Here is a 16,432-nt window from a genome sequence, read left to right on the forward strand (position 1 = left end):
CATTCCTAGTCCTTTGTCAATCCCTGAAAAGCCAGTCACAAACTGAGATTGGGGTTTGGATTTACTTGAGGTTTAACTTTCCCTTCTCCGAGGGGGGATGCCTTGCCTCTATTTGTCACCTCCCACAGGTACAGATTTGGGGTGCCTGGGAAGTGTGGTGCAACTCATTGAATTATCAACGCTCTGATTTTTCCATCTGCCTTTTATGAATTGTAATAATGTACGGTTTTAACTAACGTCCAAAATCTTTCTTGCTAAGTGTATGGTATATTCATTCCGCCATCTGCTGTTGAGATTCTGTAATTGCAGTATGTATTGCATTTGCCGAAATCTGCTGGTCGGGTGGTGGGTGAATCAAATCAGTACCTTACGATGAATCTCCAAAATCTCTGGAAGCTATTAATTAAATATTATGAGTTTCATTAACTTCATTATAATACAGGTATTGAATTGAGTTATAAGATCCTTGGAGTGTATTTTTCTTTGGGGGCGGGGGTGGGGGGGAAGATGTGCACTATAACCTTTGAGCATTATGGACAGTATCGTCACTGAAGATTTGTCAAATTTTAATGTGTGCAGTGTTCATGGAGGGTGTGGTTACATTCGATTTCCCCATTTAAGTCTTGGAAAAATCATTTTTGAGAAGTAGATTTCACTTTTACAGTAGAAAATTGTTGAACTGAACAACATCATTTATCAATCTACTTGTGGCTAAACCATCAGTACTTGGGAGGAATTGGATTCTCCAAGTAGTGGATGTAATCATTTTTCATTCAAATTTAATATAATCTTTACATGGTGCCTTTCATCTCAGGAGACATTTCAAAGAGCTTCATAGGATATACTGTAAAGTGTAGTGACCTCTTGTTCTGTGTAAAAGTGTTTCGTCTTGAAGTGTTTTGTCCCCAGCCAACCTGTTATCTTGAGTATTATTCAGCTTTAACTTGTGACCAACTCTAGTTGTGTCAAATGCCTGTAGGCTTGATGGTATAATCTATACACATTTTAGGTGCATTTTTTCAAAAAAAAGTGCTTCAGTGTGAATAGCAGGACAATGTTATTCTGTCCCTTTCTTCTAGAATTTGTCCCCAAACCCACAATCTGTCACTTTCCTTGCCACAATTGCTTGAATCCATCATGAGTTGAACAGTGTACTCTTTGTTGTAGGTCCGTGTGTTTTTGTTCGTTTGTTGATGTGTATTTATGTTGCGTTGGTTCTGCAGGTGACGTTAGAGGAAGGACAACAGCTGGCCCGTCAGCTCAAAGTCACGTACATGGAGGCTTCAGCCAAAATCCGATTGAATGTCGACCAAGCTTTTCACCAACTGGTCCGAGTGATAAGGTGAGTCGAGGGTTATCTGATACAGGTACTCTGCACTACTGATTGGAGTATTGTGTGGGCGTGTCCGTATATGGTCAAGAGGTTTTAAGTATCTCTCTAGGTGCACTCCAAGGCAACAAAGCACTCAGCACATTTGTCTTAAACATATTTCATTTTTGTACTACATTTGTACTCTTCAGAAATGTGATTCGGGTGGCACTTGTTCAACTTTTTTTTATATATAGCATAACTTCAAGCAGGAATGGTGTTTTTCCCCCTCGCTGTTGACCTGTGTCCAAGTGCGTTTTTTTGCTCTCTGTAAAGAGGCAAATGTCTTAGCACCTGCTAATTTTTTTTTATTTTCTGTCCTCCACTCTCCTACAGGAGATTTCAAGAGCAAGAATGCCCTCCTTCTCCAGAACCTTCACGCAATGAAAAAGATCGTAGTGGCTGTCACTGTGTCCTATTCTGAGAGACCGTTCCTCCACTCGCCCATCAGCTGCCAGCCCACCCACCCACCCACCTACCCTACCCCTACGTCTGCCTTTGCAACCCTTTCCTATGTCGAACAGTATTGCCTCTTACCTGCATGCTCATCATTTGGTCACTGATAGCCTTTAGTTGGACAAAAGTTGTATCAAGCCCTTGGGGAAGGTTTTAGTCACCCACTCCACAAGGCAAAAGGATTGAAAACAAACACTAAGGCTGCTACTTTGTCACACAGTTCCATTTGTTCAGGGCTTGAGCTTTGTCGTGATATTTGTACTACTTATGAAAAGTTGATCTGGAATGTAGATACAGTTTTTAAGCAAATTTGCCTTGTGAGGTGTTCAAATCAATGCTTACGTGTCTTGTCCTCAGTGCCGTTTAAACTCTTATTGCTATGGATATGTGCTAATCAGCTGCTGTACATATAGATCTTTGATTTTAAAGAGAATCTTATCAATTGATAGTTAGAAGAGGACAGTGAGAGTAAGGGTGAGCTGGTTATTTCTTTGCCCTGGATAACACAGACAACACATAAAATAAGCCTTAAAAAAAAAACACTTTATTGTTGGCAAGAGTCTGAGTTTCATGTAATGCTGCGGTTTGTTCCAGTGGCCAAATCCAGTCAGTCTACTGTATTTATTTTGAACAATCCAGAGGGGTTTGCAGGCAGTGATGTGGCCAAAACCTGTGACTTCACTGGATATGAACATTTCAGTGTTTTTTTTGTTTAAAAAAAAAAGCAGTTTTGCATCACTGTTGAGGATTTCCAAGTCGTTTAATTCGTCTTCCCTTGATGTGATAGTTTATCTGGATGAGGGATTCAAAATGCTACATTGTGGGTTTTGTTCCTCATGTAATATAAAGAGATTGAATTGATCCTTCCATTGTTGAAGATGATTAAATGTTTTGCTATATACTTTTATACATTATTTTCTTATCAAACTAGTTAACAAGTATTTTTATATGTTTGTAAGCAAATATGCTTTTCACAGCATAACTTGTGTATATGTAAAGATGAGTATTTAATTCTCACATTTCACTCTTAACTGACAAAACTATAGGTATAATTTACAAGACTGTGGTAATACTTTCCTAATGTCCTGGCCTCAGCTGGTTGTGTCCAGCTGAAGCTAGTCATGTGCCTGTGAAGTGTACCCACAGAGATTAATTTGCTCAACTTTCCAAATGCTCTGAACAGCCATTACTGAAGATGGATCAATTATGTACAAAGAAGGATCTACATGTACAAGTTTGGAATTTAAGAAACTCCTGCTGATATTTGGGTTTGACTGTGGATGGTCTCTTGAGTGCAAGTTCTGTGGATTTGTAACTTGGTTTGAGATGTGTTCTTGGAACATTAACATAGAAGTTGTACACAACTGTCCTGATAATGACTATAATACATCAATTCCTCAAAGTTTGATCTTACTATACCCTTGTATAGCTTCTGGTGCTAGAATAAAAGATGATTCAATTAGTGAAAGACTTATTATATATTTTTTCTCATTATTGCCCCCTCTCGTTCCCACCACATTTTCCTCTTTATAGGTGTACTTTCGGGCCAGAAGAGTTATTTTTGTTGAACTGCTGATAATTTCGGTTTTTTTTCTTTTGAATTAATGCGCGGGTGATTTAACCACTGAACATTGCCAGTGTAATTTTATTGCACTTGAGATAGATACATTTGCAAAAGGCGCACAGGAATTCTACATTTAAAATCACCGCACCATGAACACAAGAGGGCAGCGTTTACAGGCGCATCAGTCCACCACTGTCACAGAACTGCGCTCTCCATCTGCAAGTGGAAGCTTCCATCTTGCGATTTTAAAAAAAGAAAAATCTCTTTCCCCTTCTTTCCTGAAGTTTTTATTATGATCCTTGCATTTGGTACAGCATCTTTCACGTCTGGACGACATTTCAAAGCACTTCACAGACAAATGTGGCCGCCAAATTATGCACAGCAATGTCCCATCAAGCAGCCATGAAGTGTTAGTGTTTCCAACGTGCAATAAAGCTGTCTATATAATTTTGAGTCATCAAACTGAACAGTTCTACAGTGCCTGAGGCTTGCTTACAAGAAATAGATCTTGCAAACAAACATGACCGGAAGGAATACTCAGCCATAATAATTTCTTTAAAAAAATAATAAATTGGTCACTCAATGCATGACTGTTCGTGGGACGCTGCTGTGTGCAATTGGCTACTGCGTTCCGTGCAGAAAATATAAAGTCAATTCACTTTACAGTATATAATCTGAAGCGCTTTAAGACATCGAAGACATGATAAGGCACTATATCGAATGCAATATATATATGTATATGCACTATATATTCACATGCTGCAAAGTGGGCCTTTATCATCTGCTGTTATGAGCGCCGGCTCAACAGATGTTGGTCATGTCGTAGAATTATTTTCACCTTGTGCACACAGGATGAGGATGAAGTTTAGTTTTGCTGTCGTTTTGGCTAGATGAACATACATTTGTGTTTGGGTTGCCTTCAATTTGTATATACCCACCTACTGTTTAAACACATGCCTTTGCATAGCTTTTTAAATGGTCATTTTTAAAAAAAAAATTAGCAACAATACCATCACCCAGCATTTAGTCAGGGATGTGATTAGTGCATTTGTTAAATTCAGATGCAGTTTTAAAGAAAAAAAGGTCTCCACAATTCCAGTGTTGCTTTTGGTAATGGTGGAAGTATTTACCAAAAGATTTTTTTTAAAAAAAGGTCCTAGGGCAGCATGATAAAGATTTTAGGTTGACAAAATAAAGATAATTCGGGTACTCAAAACACCCAAGCTGTGAGGGAGAGGCTGAGACCCAAACATTCTCTCGCTGTGGTGAAAAAGTGGTCGGGGATACGTTCCAAATGGTCAAAATGCTGAAACGTGGATGTTGTGACTGTGGCCCAAATCAACCGAGATCATAAGAATACAAACTCTGCTTTCAAGCAAGGCAAAGGTATCAGTGATTATTTTTTTTTCCCACAGAGCAACCATTCCTTATTTAAAGTTACAAAAGGAATCATCAAGGGGCTCCACCCTTGTCCAGGTCCAAGTTGTTGTTGTTATTAATAACCCTGTGTGCTCTTATTCTGCCTTATTGGATGAAATACTTGTGACATTGTGAAGAGGTGATTCCCCTTACACCGTGCATGGAGGAATTGCAAAAAGGTAGAAGCAGAATTTCTAAAACAAAATTAAGTCAGTGAATGGACCTGAACACTGGAAACTGGAGGAAAAAACACATAGTGAGTCACCATCTAATGGTGGCAAGTGGTTGTGTGCCTCCGGTATTGGACTCTATTTCAGCTTTCATCTAGGTCCTCCAAAACATAAGCCAACTTGTTGAACCCGTTCGAAAAGTGGGGAAAAAAAATTAGTGATCACTCTTCCACGACTGTTGTTGAGACACTTGTGTGCAATTGGCTGCCGTATTTCACCCACAAAATACAGTCAATTCACTTTAAAACATATTCTGTGAAGCGCTTTGAGCCATCTCAACGATGTGATAAGGCGCTATATCAAATGCAAGGATTATTTATTATCAGGCTACATACTAGTGTTCAGAGGGTTTTGGGTGTCCAGTCACAAAACGTTAGTATAAAGGTACAGCAAGCAACTAGGAAGGCTAATGCCATGTTGGCGTTCGATGCAAAGGGGTTAGAGTACAAGAGTAGGGAAATCTTGCTGTAGTTGTGTAAGGCCTTGGTGATCGCACCTAGAATATCGTGTGCAGTTTTGGTCTCCTTATTTAAGAAAGGACATACTCGCCTTAGAGGCGGTGCAGCGTAGATTCACTAGGTTGGTTCCTGGGATGAGGGGGTTGACCTATGAGGATAGGTTGAGTAAACTAGGCCTATACTCTCTAGAATATAGAAGAATTTAGAGGTGATCTTATAGAAACCTATACGATTTTTAAGGGTCTTGACAGGGTAGATGCCGTGAGATTGTTTCCCCTGGTTGGAGAATCTAAAACTAGAGGTTATAGTCTCAAGATTAAGGGTCAGCCCTTTCAAACATTTCTTCATTCAGAAGGTAGTGAACTTGTGGAATTCTCTACACCAGAAGGCTGTGGATGCTCAGGCCTTGAACATATTCAAAACTGAGGTTGATAGTTTCTAAAGGATAGAGGGATTAAGGGTTATGGGGATAGGGCGGGTAAATGGAATTAGGTTAGAAGATCAGCCATGATCTTATTACATTGCGGGGCAGGCTCGAGGGGCCAAATGGCCTATTCCTGATCCTACGTCTTATGGTCTTATATTAGGCATTTTTTTCTAGTTTCAGTACTTTCTCACTCACATCTAACATACACCAGTTACAATTTTAAAAAATTTGGCCAAGAGAGGACAGATGTGAGAGGACAGATGTCCTCTCAGATGACAGATGTCATGACAGGTGACAACACCATCAGTGAAAGATATATCTGTATAATTGTTTGTTTAAAATTGCGAAGATTTTCTTTTAAGCAGCTATTAGTACTTTTGGTGAAGGGATGAGTGTGTTTGAAGCATAAGAGTGCTCACTATGAGCAGATTGTATGTGTAATACACTAATTTTCCTTTGCTTTACTGTGCACGCAAGTACAAAATGTCTTGGCCCCCAAATATTTCCATACATTTTTGGTTGTTTTCACTGATCTGCATCCAGGGAAAATTTGATTCAAAGTGAGAGTGTTTCCAGACATAGTCAGATGGTTTCTGTAGACAATATGTTTTCTTGTGGGTTTATTTCTGGGGAGATGACTGAAAGAGGTAAGGCTTTGAATGTGGCGAGGGAGGGGGCAAGTTGGAGGGGCTCATAGAAAAGTAGGAGACTTATAACTTACAGAAATTAGACAGGTTACAGTGGGTTGAGTGTTGACTGTGACAGCTCCACGTATTGAAGCAAGTGCAGAGTGCTAGACTGTTTAATTGCTCTGTTGGTTTGCAGTGCACTGCACGGATTTGCAAGAAATATACGTGTGCTTTGTATAGATGGGAATCTACTGAAAAGCCAGCTTGTGATCAGGAAATGATGGTGTTAGATAACAGTAAGTGAAATAAAATTACCGCATTTAAGGTGCACTTCGAGAAACAATATGAAAATAAAAGCAGACTTCCTTTCTATTTCAGTTACCAAACATTCTTGGTGTAAAGTTTCCACAGCGACATGTCACTTTCATTATCTGACTGCTGTAACCTTGGTTTTTTTTCTACTTTGTGGGTTTTTGAGAGTTCCATCTCTGCTCAGTCATATTAAACCCGTCATTTGTGCTTCAAAATATATTTTTAAAACTTTTATTTCAAGCCTTTTAACTCGATTGTTAAATATGTATATTTGTGATAGAGTCTTTCACATCAGGAGGATGTCTCAAAACGTTTCGCAGGATTTACTGTAAAGTGTAGTTACTGTATATTTGGTAAGCGAATGGGGCAGCCAAAGGGCACACAGCAATGTCCCACAAACAGCCATGAAGTGAATGACCAATTTTAGCTGGAGGATTGATGGCCAGGAGACCAGGACAAACTCCCTTCACAAGAGGAGGATGGCTTCCTGTTGTCCATGCTGAGCTGCAAAAAATTTAATTATTTCAGAAAAATGTGCTTCGATAACGCAATCTAAATATTTATCATGAGCTCCACTATAAACGTTTTTTCCACAGCTACTCAGTTCCATATTTGTGTTGATCTTTTTTGTTTCTTGGGCTTTCTCATGTTCTCATGCATTCTTAAGCTGTGTCCATTTTAATTAACGTAAACTCAGGAATCTCAGAGCTGTGCTTGTCGATCACAAATGAAGCGTACGTTTTCTTCGGTTTAAGTGTTGGTTTCCTTTCAAATTCAATTAAAACATTGGAGCGTTGCTGTTCACAGATTTCACTTTGCTCAGAATTGGCGTGAGAGTAAATGCTTTGCCACTGTGATAAAGGGGACCTCCTACTGGTATCCATGTGTCAGTGCTGGACTGCGGCCCTGTTTACAGATTGAACGAGCTTCAAAAAGTCTCAGCAAAATCTATTATAAAACGAAGTGCATTCCCCATAAAGATATTTCATGAACCTGAGGTATAAAGTGAGATTCGGGAGTTAAGTGTCTGATTTTATTCATAACATTCTGCTTACATCATTGTTACTCATCACATGGCTCCAGGACCATTGGTGGCCTCATCCCTTTTAACTTCAGTCACTTTGGCCGAACTTGCAGCTCCACCTTTCTCTGGTCTTTGATTTACTGCTTGCCTGGGTGTCGGATGTGAGAGCGGCGATTTGAGTGCTATTCCCTCTTCTCTTGTTCTCTGTCCAAAGAAAGGAGCAGATAAAATGACTCTGATTAAGCTATAGAATATAAAATTTAATGGAAACATTGGCCCATTTTATTTTTGCCGTTACTGTACTGTGAGTGTCTAAACTATATTTAGATCTGACCACATTGTGTAGAAAATCAATTGTTCCGAGAATCGCTGTCAAGAATCTGTAGTAATAGCTGTGAGTGGCTGTTCAGCAATGCATTTCTTGGGATCATGTCCCCTGACAAACAGTTAGGGAATAACAGTGAGTTAGAATGGAATGGTGAATCCATAGAAGGTCAGACCCCGAGGAACTCACCATGTGGAAGCATGGAGTTTTACAATGTTGTCTTACAGCATTGGTACAGTACATTAGAGCATAAGCACAGATCCTTCCAGATTATTGTCTTCATGACTCCAGTGATTTCCAATTGTTATTTGGGGTTAGTATGGGGATTTTTCATTCCTTAAGATCAGCTTTATTTTCAGCAATTAACTATTGCACTGGCGGGGGGACTATGTGACTTCATATTCTCTAGCCTGAGGTTATTCTTTGAAATTATAATGTACTTTAATACTGGATCTCAATGCCAGCTCAGATTTCTATCTCCGTCACTCGTTTGCATTGTAAATAGAATTATACTTTACAATCCGTGCTCTCTGTCACAACCTTTTTCGTCTCTGCTTTGTTGATAAAATAGAAAGAGACGTTTATTCCATTTATTCCAAACTTCAAACATTTCATCCCAAAGTCTCTTCCTGTTTACAGACTCACCGTATCTTATCAAGGCCCATTACCCTGTCTTGTCCTCCCCACTCATTCTTCTCCAGGATCTCTGTATAACTTCTCACGTTGTTCTGTCTTTCCTGCAATGGACAGGCTTTTAATACCAAAATGTATCAATAATAATAACCCATACATTTGATAGAGAGCCTTATGTTGTCACAGAATCTCAGAACACCTCATTGAATCTTTCTCTGAAGTGCAGTGATTGTGTATTTGTAGGCAATTTGTAACAGCCATGAGGTGATTTTATTTTTGGGAATGTTGTCCAGGACCCTGGAAGAAACTCCCTTCTCTTTTTCCAAACAGTGCCATGGGATCTTTAACATCCACTTGAATAGGAAGACGTCAATTTAATGTCTTCCCCCGAAGGACGACATCTCCAGTACTGTTGGATCTTCACCCTTGAACTCTGAGTTTCAAGTCTCAAAATGGGGTTTGAGACTTGAGTCACAGACTTGAGTCATGGATCTGTGTAGAAATCAACACTATTGTACTCATTACACAGAGTTCAACTTGCTAAGCACATGATGGTTTCAACGGATTTGCATCATTGTAACTCATTGCAATACAACACCTTTTCCTGTAGAAAGAGTCCGAACATAGGGCAGAAAATAACATTGATCAATGAGTTGTTTAAATCTGTAATGCTAAAAGCTGGAAGCAGAAATGTTAGTGTTGGTCATTGCAGTGTTCTATTGCTACAGCCCTGCTTGGGAGTATTGTATAATGTTCTGTAGACCATACTACAACAGGAATGCTCTAGCTTTTGGAGAAAGCACAATGACAGACAACTAAATTAATGCATTCAATTAATTAGGCACTTTAGCAATGACCCTAGGTTGGAGGAGGTGAGAATGTTTATATTGAGGAAGATACTTTCCTGGGGTTAATAGTCTATTCGAAGAAAGATAATAATAATTTGGTCACTTAATCCATGACTCTTTGTGGGACATTGCTGTGCGCAATTGGCTGCCACGTCTCGCCCACAAAATATGCAGTCAATTCACTTTACAGTATATTTTGTGAAGAGCTTTGAGACATCTCAATATGATAAGGCGCTATATCAAATGCAAGGATTATTATTATAATTATTATACGATTAGGGGGAAATCTTACCAAGCCTTAAATATCCTAAAGAGAAGAGATAATAATAATCAAGGAATTGTTAATGTGAACACTTTCTAAGTGTTTAAAACTATAAATATTGTAAATGTCCATTTAACGCGTGGATGTCTAATTCTTCATAATTGATGTTTTAGGAACAGGTCTAGGCTGTAATTGTAGAAACATTTAGATTATAAACTCACTGATTTGCTAGAAGGGGCAAGCTTAGATCCATATGTTTATCACATCTACTGAGGAATCTGACGCTTCAATCTGTCTGCACAGTGCTTCTTGTTGTTGTGCTACAAAACACCATTTCCTGTTAGGTTTCTCAACCCAGCTGCTTTGTGTAACTTTTTAAATCATGAAATTTTATCTGGCTAGTTATCTGCAACTTCTGCCGGTTAATTTTAACTTGGTTTAACATTGGGTTTTGATAGTGTGTTTGTTTCAGGGGGTGAGTTTTACAGTTCCACATTTGTAAGCCAGGGATAATTGTGAAAACAGTGACATGAAGGAAATTATTATGACCAATACAATGATAGGATGCAGGTAAATGAATCCTTGAAGGTGGCAGGACAGGTAGATAAAGCTGTAAAAAAGGGCATATGGGATACCTGGCTTTATAAATAGGGGCATAGAGTACAAGAGTCAGGATGTTATGATTAACCTATATAAAACACTGGTTAAGCCTCAGTTAGAATACTGTGCCCAGTTCTGGGCACCACACTGTAGGAAGGATGTTAAGGCATTGGAAAAGGTGCAGAGGAGATTTACGAGGATGGTACCAGGAATGAGGGACCTTGATTATGAGGAGAGGCTAGAGAGGCGAGGAGAGGATTATTCTCATTGGAGCAGAGAAGGTTACGAGGAGACCTAATAGAAGTCTTCAAAATCATGAGGGGATTTGACAGATTAGAAAGGGAAAAACTGTTTCCACTGGTGGGTGTGTCGGTGACTCGAGGACACAGATTCAAAATAGTATCTAAAAGAAGCAGAGGGGAGGTGAGAAGACATTTTTTCACGCAGCGAGTTGTTCAAATCTGGAACGCATTGCCTGAAAGGGTGGTCGAGGCCGATTCGATAACTACTTTTAAAAACGCGGTGGACGGGTATTTGAGGAGGACTGGTCTGCAGGGTAATGGTGAAGGGGCTGGGGAGTGGGATTGACATTACATTGCTCCATTCATAGAGCCGGCACAAACTCGATGGGCCAAATGGCCTCTTTTTGTGCTGTACGATTCTATGATAGGATAGTTCATGCACTCTAGTAATTTTTTTCCTTGAGTGAAATCGGCACTTTCTCAATTATCGCTGCTCTTATATTCAAAGGGTACATTGCATGATCCAGGGGATAAGCCAATTTCAGCAGCCAAGCCAATCTTGAGAGTCTGATGTTTGTATTAGGATTTGTTTACTAGACAATGAAAATAATGTATGTTAAGATAAAAGTTGCTCCCTCCTTTTCAATGGGAATTCAAATAATGCAGTGCATTTATTTTTTAGTAAAAGAATAAAACTTGAGGAAATTGTTCTCAAGTGCTATTTCCTCCTGTTGCCTAAGGCCAAAAGCATAAGAATGGTTTATTTCACATTTTAATAATTGCCTTGCTGTTAACTAAATGTTACTCAAGCTGCAATACAGTGACACCCACATTTAAGCGGCCTTAAGAGGAATCCACTCTCCTGAGAGTAGTCTATGAATGTAATTTCATTGAAGTATACATTTTATGTAAAATTGTACCATTGTGTCAGAAAACACCGCATTTCAGTTAAACTGTGTATGAAGCCTCTGCCTTAGGATATCGTTAAGTAACGTTAATGACCTGAAAATGTACAGAGCAGAGGCAGAGCTGATAAATATGAAAGGCCCTGGAGAATTCGAATGATAAATTATACTTATTGAAACATGAATTTCATTAAGTAGACTCGATATTTTTTTAAAAAAGGTATTTGGCCTGGGTTAATTTGCCATGCAGATCCCAGGAAGATGAATTAGAATGATTCATGATGAGGTACTTAATTTTTATGAGTCAACGCAATGGAGTTTTTCTTCACAAACATGCATGTCATCATCTTCAATACAATGTTGAGATACACAATGTAATACACACAATGTCTACATAGTTTTCTCCCATAACCTCCATAATGTAAAAATGGATTTTATTTCTTGCATTATATATACAGTTCCTCCATTTTATAACATGCTGTGTCCTGTGGGCATGATATTGGTTGAAGAAGCTTTGACTTTCTCATTTCTTATTTATCGTGCCACCAAGGCAAATCACAGAACACTGAGTGCCAGATCCCAGCATTTGCCTTATTGTAGGAGGGTTATAGCACCCAACCCCACTGTGTGACACGATGTGAGACTGAGCCTACAGAGAAAACAGAGAGCTCCACTCTGATCAGTGCCCAAGTGGAGATCGGACACTTACCCAGGGGAAAGGGTAAAAAGAAAAACAATTGACCTACAATAATCCTTGCATTTGATATAGCGCCTTATCAAGACTTTGCAACGTCTCAAAGCGCTTCACAGAATATACTGTAAAGTGAATTGACTGTATATTTTGTGGGCGAAACGTGGTAGCCAATTGCAAACACCAGTTTCCCACAAACAGTCATGGATTGAGTGACCAAATTTTTTTTAAAAAATTTAAAAGGATTTATTACCCCTGAAAAAGCAATCGGCCAATCGACTTATAACCGGGTTCCTGCTTACTGAACAGTTCCCAAGTAGAGATCGGACACTTACCCAGGAGAAAGGGGAAAAAGAAAACAATTGACATATAGTTCCAGCAAAGCTTTAATTCCTGTAATTTTTAACAGATCACTTTTGCTTCATCTATAGATGCTGGGGAAAGCCTCTATTTTCTCGCTGAATAGCAGAGCAGCAAAAGAACCCACACTGAATCACAACTCTGGCGATACCCAATATGAATAGACACCCAGAGGTGCTGGGATGGTTGTGCTTCTCCTGGAGCAGGCTTGACTGCTTTGAGGGAAGAATTTTCCAGGTAAATCTTCTTTTCCCCTGAACTTTCCATTTTTTGTTTTGTTTTCTCTGTTTTATCACCTTGTTCACATCGTGGCCAACACCAGGAGAGATCAGGTTTCAAAGTGCATCTTGTGGGAGATGGATTGGGAGGGTTCTCTTGGAAGGGGACTTGACAAGCCCTCTATGCAAATTATTCGCAATTTGTGTTTGGTTCCTGTTCCCCATACTTGTGTCCTAACCTTCTCCGAGTTCAGTTCATTTTGATGTCAATGGAAGATGCCGTCGGGACAAATTTTCCGTTAAGAAGAGATTGATGTTTGCAGGGATAATCGTGGAGAGAGAAAAAGAGAGCGAGATGATCAAATACCTTCGCACAACACTAACTCTTCCATTCTCTTGAGATTATTAGAACATCATCTGATTAGGTTGAATAAACTGGACTGTAATGCTGGGATGATATTCTGAAGCGCTTTGGTTGATCGCCTTAGGGTAAGAGGTTGTTCATTGTTCTTCTCTGTGTGTAGCTGCGATTGCTTTTTTTTTCCCCCTTAAGAAATTGAGAAGATTTGTCAGAGTTGATAGCGGAATAAACTAAGTCTTTCCTCATTTCATTCAGTGTGTTATTGTAGGTTGTCTTAATGAGGAGCTCCATATTGACCCCAAAATAGTTGTTTTATGGTTTGTGGAGAAAACAGTCCGATTCCATACTTTTTAGCTCTGCACGTCTTACTTTTAATATTTGTCCTTTTTAAAACATATAAGGAATCTGATCTTAGACCTTTGCATTAATTAGCCCTATCAATTGAAAGAGAGAGAGATGATCAAATACCTTTACATTACACTTGAGACCATGAGAACATCATGTGAGTGTTTTGTTCCTGGATTGAAGATGTACCAGCCTATATAAACAGTAAGAAAGCTCAACACTAAGTCGGTGGACACAGCAGTGAAAGTATCTGTAGAAGAGTCTATATGCAGTAGTTCCATTGAGAGCCAGAGAAGGAGTGAGCTGCAAGTGAATGGGCAGGAGAGATGTTTTATCTTGTTCTCACACAGAGGAAGATCACTGCCTGCTGTGTGAAACATTGGCTATCATCCATGTTAGACCTTACTTTACAAGCTACTGAACATCTTGCTGTTTGAACGATGCCATCAGATCCTATTTGGAATTGTTGAACCGGTGAGATCAAATGATTTCTTCGAGGTTCAATTTAGCAGAATCCACAGTGAAGTTTGTGGCTCAAATCTTAAATCCCCTGATTTTCATAAGGGGGGAAAAAAAATTGGTCATTCAATCCATCGTTGTTTGTGGGACCCTGCTGTGCGCAATTGGCTGCCGTGTTTCGCCCACAAATATACACAGTCACTCCACTTTTTATAATATATTCTGTGAAGCGCTTAGAGATATCACAACAACGTAATAAGGCTCTGTATCAAATGCAAGGATTGTTATTAAGGATCGTTGTTTGGCAGCACTGAGCTTGTTAGTGAACCAGGAGTCTGCTGCTCCTGCTTCCTTTCAGACTCACTCCATTTCAAGAGCTTTGAGTGGTGCAATCATAACATGAAAGCTTCATTTGGAAATTGCGCTATTCAAGCTCAGGAGATCATGACAGAATCTCTATGAACAAATGTACTGAATAATCCTTTGCTGTTAACAATATTGGGTGTGTGTGTCTGCTTGAAGGGAGTTTGAACTGTTCCATTGATGTCTTTCCTCTGCACTCTTTCCATGTTTCCTTTTATCTCCACCTGACTCAGTTGTCAGACTGTTAAGCACTCCAAGACTCTACCCCCAAGTGAAGAGTGCTGTATAAATGCAAGTTGTTGGTGTTATAAGTTGGACGTTCACTTCATGGCTACCTGTGGGACAATGCTGTGTGCAAATTGGGTGTCATGTTCAGCTTCAAAGTATAGTCACTGCCCTCTACAGTAAATCCCATGAAACATATTTCGACTTGATAAGGTACTATATCAAATGCAAGGATTTATTATTAATTAATTACCTGGGACTCAGCAGGAAATAAGCTGCTCTGCATTCTATTTTACTTCAAAATTATGCTGGACGGTATTTCAGAAATGTGACAAAACTCTTATTCTGCACATAGCACTGGACTGACCTGGTGTGGAGCGGGGGGGGGAAGTCAATCTACTGCATAGACGATTGCAGAGAAAGAGCAACAACACTGCAATGAGAAGTATTGTCAGATCTGCTATGATGTTTCTGTGATCTCGAACAATCCCTCAGCAGTCTGACATAATCTCCTAAATCTCAACAATTCCAAGGTGTGAAACAATCCATTAAAATATGTGTCGTCAGGAAATAACATTGTGCGTACGTGTGTGTGGTAATTAAATGAAAATGTGTACCAGGCGAATGTCAGCTGGGAACTGACACTAAGGAACCTGTGTTGAAATGAATGTTCACTTCCATCTTGGTTCACTGACGCTGGCAGGTTCCAGTCTTCCCACTGTTTGCCCAACACAGAGTCTCGACATTTCCGTCTCTCTTGTGATTCAGACGGAGGTGGAGGTGCCACTTCCTCCGCTCCTATTTCAAAGAAAAGCAGAGTTTTCTTCACAGGGATCCTGGTTTATTGCCCCAGAACTCTGGAACAATCTTCCTCTATCCCTCCGCCTTGCCCCCTTCCTTCCCCATCAACAGGTCATGCCTGAAGACCTTCCCCTTCGATCGTGGCTACCGTCACCTCCCCCCCTGCCCCTGGGTTGCCGTCATGCTCCAAAACTGTCAAGTGCTCTGGGACGCCAACCAGCGTGAGGGGTGCTATATAAATGAAAGTTGTTATTTATATTCCCTCCTCATCCAAATTAAACCCCAAAAGTGCTAATTCATCTCACTGTTAGTTGCAGGACGTTGCTGGCGCAAATTAGTTGCTGCATTTGTCTCCATAACAACACCCACTTCATTTCTAATCAATCTCATTCTGTGAAGCCCTTTGAGGCTTTTCTTTATGTGAAAGGCCCTCCGGAAATGTAAATTTTTCTTCAAATCATTCGTCTCCGCATCACATTTTTGGATCAGGGAGAGATCTGGTTTGAACAAACGTGCGCCTCCGTGCATTCGATTTCATTTTTATTTCAGGGATCAAACATTTCAGGTTTCATTTTTTTTCAAAATTGCTGAGTGGCTGTAGGCTCTGCAGTAAATAGGTTATCTTTTCCCTACAGGCTTTGTCAGCCTTAAACTGACACGAAACCGAATTACCAATTTGTTGAAATTAAAAGTAAAAAAAATTATTACAATACCCACAAGCCCTGTGGTGACTTCAAGGCTGTAATCTAATCTTGTGGTTCAGATAATATTTATAAAGCATTGTAGCTCATGACACTATTATGTTTTACAAAGTCACTTAGACTGGTCCTGGATATCTGCCTTCAGCATTTCTGCCTCCACCCTTTGGAGTTCCATCCCACAGTCCCTTCGCTTTGCTCTCTCCTT

The 16,432-nt window shown here is 39.7% G+C and overlaps 1 protein-coding gene across 1 annotated transcript in view; it reads left to right on the forward strand.

Moving 5' to 3' along the window:
• rras2 (RAS related 2) overlaps positions 1 to 3,289 on the forward strand; it is a 48,091-nt gene extending 44,802 nt beyond the window's left edge. The window contains exons 5-6 of the mRNA XM_042341438.1: positions 1,224 to 1,342; positions 1,706 to 3,289. Coding sequence (XP_042197372.1) covers positions 1,224 to 1,342; positions 1,706 to 1,793 — 207 coding nt within the window. The 3' untranslated portion in view covers positions 1,794 to 3,289. The remainder of the gene's footprint in view (positions 1 to 1,223; positions 1,343 to 1,705) is intronic.
• Positions 3,290 to 16,432: the final 13,143 nt, after the last annotated feature.

Source organism: Callorhinchus milii, unplaced genomic scaffold, assembly GCF_018977255.1.
Source record: "Callorhinchus milii isolate IMCB2004 unplaced genomic scaffold, IMCB_Cmil_1.0 Scaffold17, whole genome shotgun sequence".
Taxonomy (NCBI): domain Eukaryota; kingdom Metazoa; phylum Chordata; class Chondrichthyes; order Chimaeriformes; family Callorhinchidae; genus Callorhinchus; species Callorhinchus milii.